We start from the raw sequence: 16,839 nt of genomic DNA on the forward strand, positions 1-16,839 counted from the left end.
GTGTTGGAGCAGGATAGCATCTAAAACCTATTTAAGAGGTTTGTGTTTTTTGCTCCAGAGAGATCCTAAAGAGTACCCCACCCAGGACAGATGTATAATCTATGTAGCATGGGTCTGCTCTGGGATCTCCCTCCAGTTGAATGTGCCAAACAAAAACAGCCAAGAGGCCTCCCAATGAGATTCCTGAATCACCTCAGCTGACTCATTTCCTTGTGGAGGACCATCAGCTCTACTTCAATCTCCCCTCCAGGTTCAAAAGTGTTTAAGCCCCACACTCTATGACTAAGGTTTTTTCTAGCCACCATTTGAAGGCAACTCAGCCGCTTGCATCTGAAATCTCATTCATGTGATCACAACCCAAACCTGGTGGACATACAGCAGATGACGGCTGGTACGAGGATGGAGCAGTAAAATCAAATGCTTCAGCTTTCCGCTCAGCTTCCTTTTTACACTAATGGACAGGTGCAACAGTTGCACTACTGCTGATGGAGCCCCAATTTTCTGTTCATGTCTTGCACCATCCTACCAAGATCCCAACCCCTCTGTTGGAGGTAAAGACTCTTTCTTGTTCCTACTTATATTATAAAAATTAGTCAACATAACTCTATGTAACTGTAATTTCAAGAATTCAATAGCATGAAAATTAAAATAATTGATAACTGTTTATGTCCACATAGAGCATAAAACTACATTCTTTTTCTGAGCAGATTTAGCTGTAGTTCAGTCTGTCAGCCCTTTTCTTCTGGCTGGTATTAATTTATCACAATAGCATCACTTCCACGGCCATTTACCACGGTGCCTGAATAAATTAGTCTACATGATTGTAGATTAAAATAAATTAACAGTCTTTATTTACTCAAGATGTGAGTTTGGTTGTGTCAGTGCCTATTAGTGCAACAATCTATTTCATCTGTATTGCTTCCGTCTGTATTTATTGCTCTGTAATGCTCTGTGACAAATGGGTCTTTGATAAAATCATTTTTTAAAATATGTGCAAGCTGCTGGACCAGGAAGATTTCCAGCTGGCTGGTAAACTCTGACGATGTGGTGTTAGTCATCGCAACATGCTCCTGCTGTGCTTTGACTTACATTTGTTTTCCGTGCCATCCATCTCAATCATCATGTTGTCCAACTGTTCCTGCTCCACCACACTAATGCCCTGCAGGCAAAAACAGAAAATGGCAGAAAGTCTTAATAGTCAGGTCTCCTCCTTTCAAAAGCACAAATTACAATGAATGGTGAAAATATGTTATACCATTTTCCCCTTCATAACAGTTTTTGGAAAAGGCTAAACCGGCCACTTTCCTGTAAGAGCTAGCTGATTAAACATTAGATGTATTTTGTCAATGAAATTCAGGATTCAGATTTAACTAACATATTACAGATGACAGAAAGGATGTCTTGCATCTTCAGTTATTTTTGTTCTCCTGAGATCTTACAAAAAGCATCAACCAAGTACAGCACTCTCAGCCATTGTTACTGCACATTGATTTATTGTTTTCAGTATAATCATTCCATCAAACAGTTGTAATCCCTTGTAATCGATCCCATAAATATAACCAGTCTGTTGCTTTCTCCACATTGTCTCAGTAAAATTTTATTACCTTTATGTTTAATGGGAAAATCCACATTTATTGGTGTAAGGACCAGCAACAGCATATTGCAGCTGCATGAAAATCAGGTGTCAGATAAAATCAGAAAAGGCTCCCAGATAATAGATGGTCAGACTTTGTATGGACTCTTATGGTTCTATAAGGTCAGATAGAAGGTGAAAGTGGGTAAAACATACAGGAACCAATGCAACAAGCCTAAAATAAGAGTAATGTGCGTTTTCTTTCATTTACAACCCCAGTTTAAAAAAAAAGTTGGGATGTAGTGTAAAATAAAATGCAAATCTCATATTTTTCTAACAAACATAAGAACATAAGCAACACATCAGATGTTGAAACTGAGATTGGTGACAGGTCAGTAACACAGCTGAGTACAAACGGAGCATTTCAGAGAAGCAAAGCCTCTCAGAAGTAAAGACAGGCAGAGGTTCGCCAGTCTGCGACTAACTGCATCTAACAATCGAACAGTTTCAGAAAAATGTTGGTCTGCATAAAATTGCAAAGACTTTAAAGAAACCACCATATACGATATATAATATCTTCAAACGATTCAAAGAATCAGGTAAAAATCTCTGTGCACGAAGGGCCGGTACAAAGATCAAAACTGGATGCTCATCTTCAGGCTTTTAGTCGGCACTGCATTTAAAACAGGCATGATCCTGGACAGCTTTTCCATCATTTGTTAACCAGGTTGGCAAAACTTCTTTAGCAAAGCTGAGATTAAACTGTTGTATCAGGAAGGAGAAGCAAATTATTTGGTTAGTTGTTATGTAGTTTTGTGTTAGTTTGGCCACCACACCTGAACTCCAGTGGGAAGTCCTTTATTTTATTTTGGTAACTTCTCTTGTTTTCAGATTTTTGACCTTGATTTGCACTGATCAGTCAGTGTTACTGACCCTTTACTCTAGCTGAGTTGAGGTAAACGATAAATAAAGTTGCATGTTCCTGATTTTCTATTGGCCTTATTTCCAAGCTGCCTTGATGACAAACTTAATGAAGCAGTGTATCAACACTCTATCATCTCTGTAAGATCACACTATAATTCCTCTTTAGTTGGGTTAAAGCAAATTAAGCACTTGCCTATCTTTCTTGGTTGCTAGTAGTTATTTATTTATCCACAAAAAACAAGTTTCCAGTTTAAATCTGGATGTAAGTGTTTGATAAGCTTCATTAAACCATTACCAGCATTTCAAAGCACACACCAGTGCAGCAGGACCAATGCGTCTGTCTGATTCACTGCGATGTGATGTTCAGGATCTCAAAGCCAAGTGCCTGGTTTTTACTGCCTGACTGATCGCTAAGCTTTCTTTCTCCAGAAAATATCTAGTCAAAGGAAATTACCCATGCTGCTCTGCTGGAGATATCTAAAAACATGCTCAAGTAAACCTCATTCAATTTTCCACTCACTCACAAGCTATCATCACCGCCACACTGACTTTTCTGCTCTCTCTCTCTCTGATAACTTGAGTTTATCTCATTCTCAGAGCTTTCAGTCAGCTCATCCAGATGTGCTCCAGATTAATGTTTGTGTAATGACACTTCAAGGCTGAACTAGATATTTTCAACCTCAGTATGCTGATGCTAAATAAATGTGACAACAGACAAACTTGTTGGTATGTTTTCTTTTTTTCATTTGTTTGTTTGTTTGTTTTTTAATTTTAATTTTTTTTTTAAGCCTGAATACTAAATGTTAAAATAAGTTCACAGCTTTGACTGCGTGATTATTATTCACATCATGTAGCCACAGTTCAACCTAGAACTGCAAATATGATCACTAACATCTATATGAATGATTTGGTGACTTACAGAGGCTATAAGGGCTGGACCCAGGGTGTCATTGATGTGCCCAACTGCCTTCAAAACACCTGAAAGAAAGAGATAAGAGATGGACAGTTTACAAAAAAAAAAGCAAATACATACAGCAGTTGTTTCCAGCTTAGGAATATGAAAACCCTGAAGTTGAATTAGCATTTCATTTATCAGATTTGTTTCTGACTTTGATTAAATCTCCAATAAAAAAAAAATTAAAGCAGCTTTAAGTTTTTTTATTTAATGTCATTATACATATGTATCTATGATATCTTGACTTTAAGTATTTTAACTTGTGGATCAGACATAATGTAAAACCAACTGAGGCAAACAGAAAAAACATCACAATGCAAAGAGGAAAAAAATGAAATTAAAATAAAAAACTCCATGTTCAAAAAGAGGTAGGAAGAAGCACAAAACTAATTATTAATGGATGCCCAGTTTATGAGTCTTCATACCTTTGCCTTTGAAGCGGCTCTTGTCACCATCTCGGAGCTCCAGAGCCTCGTAGATCCCTGTGGATGCCCCACTGGGTACTGCAGCCCTAAAAAGACCTGAGACAGACCAAAAATACTAAGTTAACACAGAAATGTCTCCTCACGTTGATTGTTTTATCTAAATATAATTAGCATTTCCAACCACCTGATTCCAAGTTCCTATTTTATTTTGGCTTGATTCTGATGGCATGCTAATACACTCGCTCTTCACCTGAATAGGTACACCTTGCTAGTAATAGGTACTGGGTTGGACCCCTTTTTCCTTCAGGACTGATTTAACTCTTCATGGCATAGATTCAGCCATGTGTTGGAAATGTTCATCAGAAATTTTGCTCCATATTGACATGATAGTATCACATATGATGATCATGAGAATCTCCTGTTCCAACACATCCCAAAGCTGCTCTATTGGACTGAGACCTGGTGACCATTACACCACTGCCAGAAATGCCAATACAATGCACGATATATCCATGCTTTCATTTATTTTCACCATATTCTGACCTTTCTAACTTAATGTTGCAGCTGAAATTGAGACTCATCAGATCAGGCACGTTTACAGCCTCTGTTTCCTGTTCTTAGCTTACAGGAGTGCCAGTGGTGAGGTCTTCTGCTGCTGTATCCCAAAAAAGTTCAAATTTAGCTCTTCCTGTAACTGGTTGATTGGGACAAAGAAAAAACGTTGGTCAACTGATGTGAAAAAACAAAAAGAATTTGTCGCATGGGTTGTGTTGTTAAACCAAGCTTTCCTAATGGTCGCTGGAACATGTCTGACATCATCAGCAGGACCTTGTGGTGAAGACTGCTATTTGCATCCTCAGCAGACAGGTTCACAGGCAGTCACCTTTCTCTGTGCGAAGGTCCACTTCCACAGTGGGGTTTCCCCGGGAGTCCAAGATCTCCCTGGCAACAATGCTGACGATCGACATCCTGAGACACAGAAGAAAGAGAGTACAAATATAAGACAAGTCATTTACAAGTGACAATGATAAACAGTTACAATATCAATGCACATCTTAAAATTAAATCATGGTAAATAATTTAATAATTTAAAGGGAGATGAAATAGAAAATAATGGAGGAAAAAATTCAGAGCGTCACCACATGCAAAAATATTTTTATATTATACACTGAACACACACACAGCAACCCGTGATGGAAGACGACAAATAGCATAACAGCAGATTCACTGTGAAAATCAAAGCTTTTCTCTATAATTACACACACACACACACACACATACTGCAGTTATTTCCTGTTTCTAGAGCAGGAAAAGAAGAAAAACAGCTTCAGTAGGAGGAAGTTGTGAATTATGCATTAGTTCGTCACTGCTTTCATTCAGACTGGAACTTTTCGGGATAGATTGTTGATATTCTGCATTATCTTTGCTGGTAATTAAACCAGAAAGTCACTTGTCAGAGCTCTACTCTTGTCCTCAAATAATAGAATAACCCAGTGGGTTGCCATCATGCATCTATATAACCATGAAAATGAAATGCTGTAAATTACTTTGACTCAACTGCACAAAAGTCCTGCTGCCCTACATAATTACTACAGAACACCACATGTAAATTAGGCAATATAGCCTAAATATACATCAGAAAGAAACTGATGATAAAACTAAATATGCTACCAGTCGTAGCTGGTAAGGATCTGATTAAATAAAGAAAAACCAGAAGAAAGCTTTTCATGTAAAAGTTTGCCTCTGTCTGACTCCAGCGATGCTTTCACAATGATTTAAAGTTTCCACTGAAGATATTTATTGCTGCTGCTGCTTGCATCCCAGGAGATGGATCTCGGAAACTCTTGCAGCACTAATGTAGGAAAGATGCATCTCTGGGTGCCAGTCACGTCTTTGAAAAACAGCTCAGCCCCAGGAGCATTCACCTAAGTGGGTCAAAGCAACAGCCTCCGTGTTTAAGTCAAAAATCATCCACCAGTAGTAACATTTCACAAGCTTATACCACCTTTATCCACCATCGTCGTATGCCAGCTTATTTTTGATATGGATAGGTTTTTTTTATAGCAAATTCAAAAACTATTTCTGTATGGTTGTTAACCCTTTAGGAGCCGGAGTGTAAATGAGAAAAAGTGTTGATTATGTCCCAGAGTTTATGATGGCAGTAAAATTACTTATCTAATTTCATGTTGTGGCATCACAGGTTGGCAGCCAAACAGGATTTCATAACTTAGCTTAGTTATATCGCTTTGGGTTGGCTGGTGGTGCAATCCTTTTTCTTTTTAATTTCTTTTCCTCTGTTTTCAGGGTGGTAATGTGTTGTTGCGAAGTCATGTGTATGTTCTGTTTAAATTTCACTATTAACATTTTTATTTAAGTTTTTATGCAGAAAAAAGAAAGTAGAAATAGCCACGATAAGACCTATTTTAATTCCCAAAAAGCTAAGGGAAAGGAGCTCCCATTCGTTCTTTATTATCCTCTTTTGCAAGACAGGAGATAATTCAGTCTCGCAATTCTTTGCAGCCTTAACTTTTTAGTTTATAATGAATTATATATCTATATGCACTAACTGTAATTTGTTTGGATAAATATGAGGCTATTGGGAAAGATGCTGCCTTTGATAACAATATATTTCAATTTTGTGCCTTTTTTTCCTCTCTTGATTGCGATTCTTGATAATACTAACTTGTCATATTATGATACACATGATTTAACCTCAGTGTGTCAATATGATAAGATGGCAGCATAGTAATTATTATTAAGACAAATTTCCCTAACCTCATAACATTTCCTACAAGGGCAAAGCAAATAGCTTAGAAAAAGATGATAAAAAAGAGTCTATTTTCTATTTTTTTTTTTTTCCAATTGTATCTCCATACCTAAGAAATTATGTTATGATAATTTTAAACAACAAAGAGAAGAAAACAACAAGAAACTACAGGGGAAACCTCCATCTTTCCCTCTCTTTCTCTGTTTTCTGTCCAAAATTACCTCATTTCACTTTACATTTAATTCTTACATTCACTTCTAATGTACAACATGAAAGCCGTGTTTCTCGCTGTGACAGACTGAAGCTCCTTACATCACAAGATTAAAAAAGAAGAATTCTCTTTGATGATGCCTTTTGAATTTTCAACACCACCGTGACATACACAAACTTTCAAAGTATTAAAGACTCTATCCTTATTCCCATTTCAATTTCATTAGTGCTCCTCTCCACTGAGGGTGTCTCCACTCTTTCTCCACATTGATATTCGAAACACGCAGCCTTGTAACTACAGCAATATGTCAGAAAAGGCCTTTTATGCCGTCCTCGTCTCTCTTTAATGTATGAATACTTTATCGATCTGCAGCTAAATTTGGCTCTCTGATAGCTCACAGAAACCTGGCACTGCTGTCTTTTTTAAATGCACTGACAAAAGGATGGAGAATCAGAGAAAGGGATGGGTCCACACTTTTTATTTTTTTCTTAGTGCTCGACTGCTCGATGATGCAGTTAACATTTGGTGAAACAGCATTTCAGAAGGTTGGTGTGGAGGATCTGTATTCATGATAGCAGTAGGTATACGAACAGCCTACAGCTCTGATGCTTTGGAAAGTCTGCTTTGCTTTGACAAAAACAGTAGCATGTTTTTGTATTTTATCAGGGTTATGCACCCAGTAATCAGTCATTTCATAGCCTTTAATTTTCTAAACCATATGTAGGCTTACTGGTTTTTGTTCCTCCTCCTTTCTGGACGCACAATTCATCATTTATTAACTGCACCCATAATTCCATCACATTTTGCTTTAAATGAGGTCACCCATGCTCTGCTTGGCATTACACAAAAACACCACGTTTGCAGTAGCCATATATATTTTTTCATCACACTGCAATCATACTACAAGTAGGCACATGATTTGCACTTTCAAATGGAAACCCTGTAAATAAATAAAGTGCAGAATAATTACACATGGGTACCAGACTCAATGCAAAAGTTTCTTTAGTGTTGCAATTTAGCTGTTAATCTTATAAAAGCGTAGGTACATAAATGTTTTGTGTATTGTGAGAAGCATCATTACTTAATGTAACAGTTGGCTTTTGACACGCCTGGCTCATGACTGATGTACATTTAGTCAGATTTTCACATAATGAATCCTCTTTTTTAATAAATGCCCTACTTTTCTTTTGTTGTATAATTTGTAACCTTTTGTTTTCCTCTGTCAACACAGATTTTTACTGAAATGTGACTCAGAAGGGAAAACGCTCCTCAACAAACTACATTTGTTTTTGATTTTTCTTTTTTGTTTTTTTTTCTTATGCACTGTTATCTTTCTCCATTTTCTATAGTAACATATGTCTTCTAATTACTTTCAACCAATTTTCAACCTCTTCTGCGTAGCACTCCACTCCCCTGTCACTGACTAGATGATTCTTTTGAACAACAGGAACAGTTCCACCAATTATAACAGCCACTCTGACTCCGTTCTGCTCACTGCTGCTTGTTTTCAGAGTTGACAACCTCAAAACATTTATTCTCACTCAGGCCTTTAATTTAGATAAGGATGAAGTGTCAGCAAGGTGTAAAAGGTGCTCAGTATAAAATAAAGCAGATATGGTGTCATCTGCACTCAGGAGTGAGGGGATTTTTGTGTGGGTGGTTTTCTTTACTGGCATGTACTAATTTTTTTATATTTTTCAAGCTCCACCCTGCAGTACTGCAGTTTATCAGACTGTTATACTCTAGGGTGGAGTACTATTTCGTAAGAGGCCTTCAGATAAAGTCTGCAATTTCAAATTTCTTTCTGAACTGCATTAATAGCATGAAACAAATCTTACTTTAAAGGTAATATAGCTTCGCGTGCAGACTTGCATCAGTGATTTAAGACCAGTGTGATCTGCCAGTCATGGTTTTGGTCAATTTACTGCAAGAAAAATCAACTTTTTACCTCTCACAGACTGCCACTGTAAACAGAAATGTTCCCTCAGCTACAGTTTTTTTAAAAAACATCATGCTCTGAAACAGCTAAAACAATAAGGGTCAGTGAGACCATACTTTCACAACATCATCAGTTTCCTACTGCTATCCACACATCCATCTCATGTCCATAAACACATGTTCTCTCTTTTTGATCTGTCATCACCTATATGAGATTATTTCAGGATGACTCCTCTATTCTCTCCTCTCTTCCTCTGTTCATCTCCATATCCATCTGTGTCATTTGTGCACATTGCTGTGTGTTACGTAAGCTCTATAGCAGCAGCAGGGAGAGGGAGGGAGGACACCCATGAATGCATCACACCACACCTTCTAGAGACTGCAGTGCTCAGCAGAAAATGTATCAGCACTGAATAGACAAAAATACAAATGGGCGAGACATGGATGGAGGGAATGATGGAGATGGATGGAAAGAGAAGGGGTTATGAGGCCACATAAGTGAGGGGATGATGAAGAAATGTATTTATTTTGACTAAAATAAATAAGGGATAAAGGAGCATTAGATAGCGGGAGGGAAGAAAAACGAAATGAAAGAAGAGCATAGAACAGTTTTGATTAAAATACTATGAAAAGATTAAAGAAGAAGGGGTTTAGCAGGACAGAGGAAAAGATGAACAGTCACAAGTACAGAAAGAGCAAATGCAATAAAATATGATTTTAATTTACAGTCAAACATGAACACAATTTGTTACAGTTAAACTAGTTTTGATTTAATTATGAATATCCAATTTAACATTTAGTTAGTTTTCTTTTAGTTTCTTAGTCATTGTCTAATTTTAATGACGTCCCTGTCATTGTTGTGTGAACTACAAAGAATCTATCACATTGTGATAAATAAATCGTAAAGGAATGTTAAAACTGTAGGGAATGGCATATTTAACCCTAATTAACAAGACAGATATTTGCATATTATTATTATTTACCCTTTTTTATGTACATCCTGGTGACCTGGATTATTGATTCTAAATAACTATCCAACCTTCTGACTAATTTTAATGGCACTATGACGTTCATTATGCACATTTCTGGACCTGTCATTGCCCTGTATCATCTCAAGGCTGAGAAGCTACATTTTTAAAACTTTTTTTTTTATCCTGATGCATAATTTTGCAGCTGTGTTTTGCTTTATTGCATCGATTCACATTCTAGCAACTGGATAGCAAGACATCAATTTTGAGTTTGCATCAGATTTAGCAAATAAACTGAAGAGGACATTATCAGAGAAAGGGCGTTAAAAAGTTGTTGTTGTTTTTTTATGCTTTTAAATGCTGTCACGCTGCTTTACAATTTTTTCAGAAGTTTCAGAAACTTTGAAGTGGAAGTCACATACCACATAAGTTTACCATATGTTTCGGGTCCTTGTTTGAAAATTAAAACTTGATCCTTGTAGCACTAACTGACTGGGCTAGCTATTACTAGCAATAAAACTAGTAAGGACACATTGTATATATGTATATATTTTGGGCATAACAACATTGTGTGTTTACAAATTTTAATTTCACTATAAGTGTACTGCTGATATAACGAGACACAAACAAACAGTACTGCAGCTATCATCACATTTTGTCCTCAAGGTAGCAATGCTGGATCTTAGAGTCATTGCTGATGAGGCTCCTCCAACTTCCAAGTCAGAAATTTGCATTCACGGCATGAATTAATCAATTAGGGCTTGCAAGATTTTTGAGAAATTCTGTGAGACTGCATTGTAAGAATGTCATTCTGTCATTTCCTCTTAAGGAAAGACACCATGTCTTAAACTTTACCCAGACCATTTTCCATGTCATTTAACAGAGTAAAATGACACACAAAAAGGTTAAAATGCCAAGAAGTGGTACAAGGAAAGTGCCTGAGGTAATGTGCTTTTTATGAAGCGCCATAATTGTTCGAAAAGGTTCATTGCAGCATTTATTCAAGATTAGCAAGCAAGCTGTTAGCTGCATGATATCTCAGGATGAGCCATGTACTGAAGAGGATGACAAATAAAAGTAAAGGTCCCTAGCTTCTCTTATTAAATTTCTATAACATATCATGAGTCATTCTTTTCTCTGCCTTTCATGAAGGCAAGGATGTAAATATCACATAAGAGTCAATAATGAATCCTTCAACTGTTAAGTGTAGGTAATTGGGAAATTCCTTTTGTAAAACCATTTTTGCCGCCTACATGTATTTTTATATTGAGACTGGATTTATATAGTAGGGGCATGTTGGAAATGGCTAGAGGAAGAAATGAGAATGAAACTAAAGATGAATGAAAGGAGTGGGACAAAAGCCAATACAGAGGAAAGAGTGATGAAATGTGGCTTTAAATATATGCAAAGAGAAAAGGGGAGAGACATAGAAAATGGCCAAGAGGAAGGAGAGAGGAAGAGAGTGATGAAGGACGAAATGGAGAGTGAGAGGAAACGAGGCAGAGTGAGGTAGCGATAAACAGAGGAGGAAAGAGACAGATAAATAATTGAATAACCATGTTTGGCTGGAGAAGAGAGGAGAAATGTAGGAGTGAAGAGAGGGGGGAGGAAGAGGAAGAAGATGGGGAACAGAAGGCTAATCATAGCACGTATGGTGCACACACACACTCACAGAAAGTGGAGCAGTCTCACACATATGTAATGCCAATAATGTGTGCACATCAACACACATGTAGCCTTACATGTGTGTTGATGTGTGCATGTGTTAATGTCTGTGCAATCATCTCAAGTACTTCATGTATGCATACACTTTCATCCACCCACACACCACACTGAGTGCCAAAGATATCAAACACACACTCACACGTTTGATATAAAGGATCACACTATGACCGCATGCAGACTCACAAAAATTGTTTTCCTGCTGCTAAAACACTCAAACGTGTTGTAGAACTACTTTCTCAAAAAATTGGAGAATGTGCAGATATGTTTTTTCTCATGCTTGTCACATTCAGACATCAGCCACCCACGGCAGCACACTTACACACTAACACACTATAGCAGGGACCAAGATAATTGATTACAGGTTTACTCTTTATGCTTTGATGAGCAAAACACAAACACATATAAATATTCACTGTACAGGAAATAATCGAAATAATGTAAGATCATACACAGTAACGATGAAAATCTATCTCTGACATACATTCACAATTCATCACTTTAAATGGTTTTAATTGATTTTACATTTGTGTATGCTTTCCATACCAGAGCATCAATATCAAAATTAGTGTTTTGTCCATTATTTCTCTCCTTTAATAGCACCAATTAGTGTTGTATTGTACATCAATGAAAAGCCTGATTGGTCACCTTTACAACCAGGTGTAAATTTTAAGGATCGTGCTTCTGAGGAAAAATGAACAAAGCTAAATGTGTGGGTGGGGTCCCCAAAAAATGCGCCAAATCCCCTGCAACATTCTCCTATTGGTATTCACTCTTGTTTTGAGATTTAAGTGCTGACGTTCACAGCTATATGACTGGCATCTGAGTGGCATCTAACTGGCAGACGGACATACTGGAATGAGATTCTGGAGTCAGTGGAAACACCATATCTCCGAAACCTGGAACATAACTCCATCCTTCAGGATGAAAACACCCTTCTCCACAGAACCAGGAGCATCACAGAGTACTCCAAAAAATTTAGGAGTGGAGAGGATAGGTGGAATGACCTTCCATGATTCGAAACCTCAACCCAACTGAACGCTTGTGGGATCAGTTTGGTCATGCTGTACGTTTTAGAGTGACCAACACAGCCACACTGGTTGACTTTCAACAACTCTTGCCTGAGGAATGGAAAACCATTCTACAGTAAAATGCAACCAGGTGACCAGCATGAGGAGGATGTACCAGGCTGTTGTTGCTGCGTATAGATCGTCCACACGCTACTGAGCTCCCTGGAAGTGTGAAATGAATAAAGGATAAAAATTGTCAACATGTGTTGTTTTTTCCTTATTACTGTGGGAGGGTGCAATAATCCAATCCATCAAGAAACTCAAAGCAAGAGTAAATATCAACAAGAGAATATTGCAGGTGATTTTGGCACATTTTTGGAAGGACACTACCCTCATGTTTAGCTGTATTGCTCATTCCGCAGATGCATAATCCTTAGAAGTTATACCTCAATGTAATTTGTGACTAATCAGTCTTTTCAGTTGTCTCTCATTCCATACTGCTTTTATTATAAAGAAGGTCCACATGATGACTTCCACCATCATTGTGTCATTAGTATCAATCATGTCATTAGTGTTTATTTGACCACAAGCGCTTCTTAGGAAGAATGAGGAGACAGTAGAAGTAGCCAATGGACAGATTCGTGTATAATATTTTCTAAAGTCATTGCACTTTTCCACTCTGCAGTTTATATATTTTTAAACTGCTCTCTCACAAGGATTGGGACCAAAAAGTACATGGTTAGAAATAACGAACATGCTTAGGTCTAGAGGTTTCTCTTAAATTTTGGCTTGTAATATTATTTAATACATTTTGGTTTGGCTGTAAATTTTACTGCACTGTAAATTACTTGGTCAGTTTTAGTTGCTTTAAATTGTGCTATACAGATAACGTTGACCTTGACCATGACCCTTTAGGTTATTCCCCAAAAGGAAACGTATATTACTCTGGGCCATGTTTCATGATTCATATCCAGCCTGTTCTGACACAGAAGTGGCAACAAACCAACATTTGATCCAATGGTGTTGAACAGAAGGGTAACACAAAAGCAAGACTGTTAGATGGACAGGTTTCCAAAGCTGGTAAGGTGGCAGTTGTGTTGCCATGGCAACATAAGAAATTATAGCAAAGCTTTCCACAATCAAATGCATTTGATTTAATAATTCATCACTGTGATATGTCCAGACTTAAGAGCTTTTAAAACTTAACCAAGTAATGCTTTATTAAATAACACAGTAAAAGTTTGAAAGAAGTCAAAATAAAGACCACAGAGAAAACATAGGAAGTGAAAGACATCACTTTCAAGGTTAAACTTGAGCCCGTTGCTTGGGAGGTGACTGTCTATCCCTAGTTTTTACTTAGTTTTTCTGTCACAATCTGTTAATTGTTTATTATGCCAGCAGTACAGAATGGTTCATGTTGCTGTTAACTATTATGCAGCTGTTGTCACTACAGAAGCTATAGAGCAGACGTATCAGGAAATAACAATCACCCCAGGGTTGAAAACCGACTTGAGGGCTTCTTGACAAAGCAGCCGTTAGTGATGAGTTGGGAATGAGTCTTTGTCACATGAACACTGCGCTGCCCCACAGCAAACAAGTTAGGGATATCTTGGTTTGTGACACTGCTACATTTTGACATGTAGGCTTTTTTTTCCTTTCTTTCTTTCTTCTTTGATAAAATACTGAAAGTGTGAATTCTCCAGTTGGGAAGTGGGCGTATATATATTGTAGCACTAAAGGAACTCCACTCCAAAAAATAAACAACAGCTGCTCGGGGGCTGGGTAAATACTGTCCATCCATCCATCCATCCATCCATCCATCCATCCATCCATCCATCCATCCATCCATCCATCCATCCATCCATCTATCCATCCATCACCCATCCATCCATCCATCCATCCATCCATCCATCTATCCATTAATCCATCCATTCATCATCCATCCATCACCCATCCATCCATCCATCCATCCATCCATCTATCCATTAATCCATCCATCACCCATCCATCCATCACCCATCCATCCATCCATCCATCCATCCATCTATCCATCCATCCATCACCCATCCATCCATCCATCCATCCATCCATCCATCCATCCATCTATCCATTAATCCATCCATTCATCATCCATCCATCACCCATCCATCCATCCATCCATCCATCTATCCATTAATCCATCCATCACCCATCCATCCATCCATCCATCCATCCATCCATCCATCTATCCATCCATCCATCACCCATCCATCCATCCATCCATCCATTCATTCATCCATCCATCCATCCATCCATCCATCCATCCATCCATCCATCCATCCATTAATCCCTCCTTCCATCCATCCATCCATTCATTCATTCATTCATTATATATAATGCTTCTTCCAATAAAGGAAGAATGGACAGATAGGCTTTTCTGTTTTCATGTATTTTAAGATAGAAAATAGTTGCCCAGTTTGGTCTCCTCAACAAACTTGCCACACATATAGAATTGGGAAAAACTTTAAGCAAGACTGAAACAGAGATCTCCCTGCAGTGTCTGAGCTGCTCAGACCAGGATGTGATTTCTTCTGCTTGAAAGATGTTTATTGATACAGATGTGACCATACAGAGACTCATATTCATACTTAATCCTGCCCCATGAACAAACACACTCCATGTCCCAAGGACTGGACCATAATTCACCGCATGATCCCATCACACACACACACACATACAAACGCACACAAACACAATGTTACTGCAGTCAAGACTCACATGAGCACATGAGCACACACATACACTTGACAGCCATTTTACAAAAGTCAGAGGAAATCTATGCAGTGAATCATTTTCTCACACACACCACACACACATCTTCCTTTCTATGTTATCACCATCTAACACACACATACAACACATAATTGATATACCAATTAAATCTGTGTTCTCACACATGATGTGCATTTCTTCTGTCACTACACACATAAACAAACCATTCCACCACAAACAAAAACATGAACACCTAAAACTGCATTTCACACACACACACACACACACACACACACACACACACACACACACACACACACACACACACACACACACACACACACACACACACACACACATTTATGTGCATCCATATAAAAATAAAAACCCACACATTTGACTGCAACATTTTCTCATGCACATCTATACTAAATACACTCAGATCGTTTCCTTCCTTCTTTCACACACACACACACACACATTTTTGTCAGCCATTAAGCCTGACCACAGCCATCCACACACAGTATCACCTTAAACTGACACGTAGACACCTTGTGCATGTACAGTGAAGACACACAGACATGTATGCTCTCCTGTCTCTTTTCACACTCTAATTGGACTTGACAGCCATTTTCTTAACATGCAAGAAGCAAACACAGCAACACCTAGAGCATCTTTCAGCCTCACACATATAACCTGCATCCTTCTGCATTCTGTCTCCACTACACATCCTCTAAGCATGATGATACAATGAAAACCAAACACAGAAACAAAAACAATGATGGAGACAGACAAAACCCTCAGGAGCAGAAGAATTGAGTAAGAGATGATTTCCTGCCTTTACCTGCTGCCTGTGTGTGTGCGTTCTGCCTTTCACGGCGACCGAGAAAATACTGGAGAGAGAGAGAGCGATGAGAGGGAGAGGAAAACAGGAGGGGGGGAGGAGGGGGGAAATGTGTGACAGAGGGGGGAGGGGAAATGACTCAGAGGGGAGATGGAGAGAGGGAGAGGAGGGTTAATTAAAAAGCAGAAGATGGACTGAGAGTTTGGATGGAGGGATAAGGAAGGGGTGCAGAGGCTCGACACAACAGTGGAGGTAAAAAAAAAAAAAAAAAAAGATGACGAAAGGATCTGTTCTTTCTCTCAGTGTGTCCCTGCCTTTCTCTGGTGCTGCAGTGGGGTTCAGCCGATATACAGTTACATAATCCAACCTTCTTCACCACTCTCCGACATGATCAAGCTTTGTGTACTAAAACACAAAGTGGACGTAAATCTGTGAAAATAGTTATATTTGTGGAAATAGGGTATATTTTGTGGCCAAAAAGGAAGTTCTGTTATGAATTTTAATTCCTCTAAAACACTTGGTTTAAGGTAAGCTGTCGGTGTTGGGGTTTGACAAGTAATGGTTAGGATGAGGGTGTACTTTAATTACAAGCGCATGGAAAATAAGGCAGCATTCAAACTCCATTGAAAGTAAAACGTGCTGCTAATGCTCCTTGTAACCTTGAGAAAAATGGTTTATTTTATTTTATTTTATTTTATTAGGTTGTGAGAAGTTTTTATAAATTATAGGCATGCTCAGTTTGGAGTATTGG

At 38.2% G+C, this 16,839-nt stretch overlaps 1 protein-coding gene across 3 annotated transcripts in view; it reads right to left on the minus strand.

Moving 5' to 3' along the window:
* The window catches only part of LOC121628357 (gamma-enolase-like), a 29,248-nt gene extending 12,932 nt beyond the window's left edge, over positions 1-16,316 (minus strand). Inside the window, exons 1-5 of one of the 3 annotated variants that reach the window (XM_041967396.1) lie at positions 16,089-16,316; positions 4,761-4,846; positions 3,878-3,973; positions 3,417-3,475; positions 1,090-1,159 (exon numbers count right to left, since the gene is read on the minus strand). In XM_041967396.1, the coding sequence (XP_041823330.1) occupies positions 1,090-1,159; positions 3,417-3,475; positions 3,878-3,973; positions 4,761-4,845 (310 nt within the window). In that variant the 5' untranslated portion in view covers position 4,846; positions 16,089-16,316. Of the gene's footprint in view, positions 1-1,089; positions 1,160-3,416; positions 3,476-3,877; positions 3,974-4,760; positions 4,847-8,998; positions 9,021-13,983; positions 14,148-16,088 lie in introns of those variants that run through there. The other 2 variants (XM_041967395.1, XM_041967397.1) reach the window with 2 other exon arrangements.
* Between the last annotated feature and the right edge of the window lie 523 nt (positions 16,317-16,839).

The sequence above is a fragment of the Melanotaenia boesemani genome, chromosome 17 (assembly GCF_017639745.1).
Source record: "Melanotaenia boesemani isolate fMelBoe1 chromosome 17, fMelBoe1.pri, whole genome shotgun sequence".
Taxonomy (NCBI): domain Eukaryota; kingdom Metazoa; phylum Chordata; class Actinopteri; order Atheriniformes; family Melanotaeniidae; genus Melanotaenia; species Melanotaenia boesemani.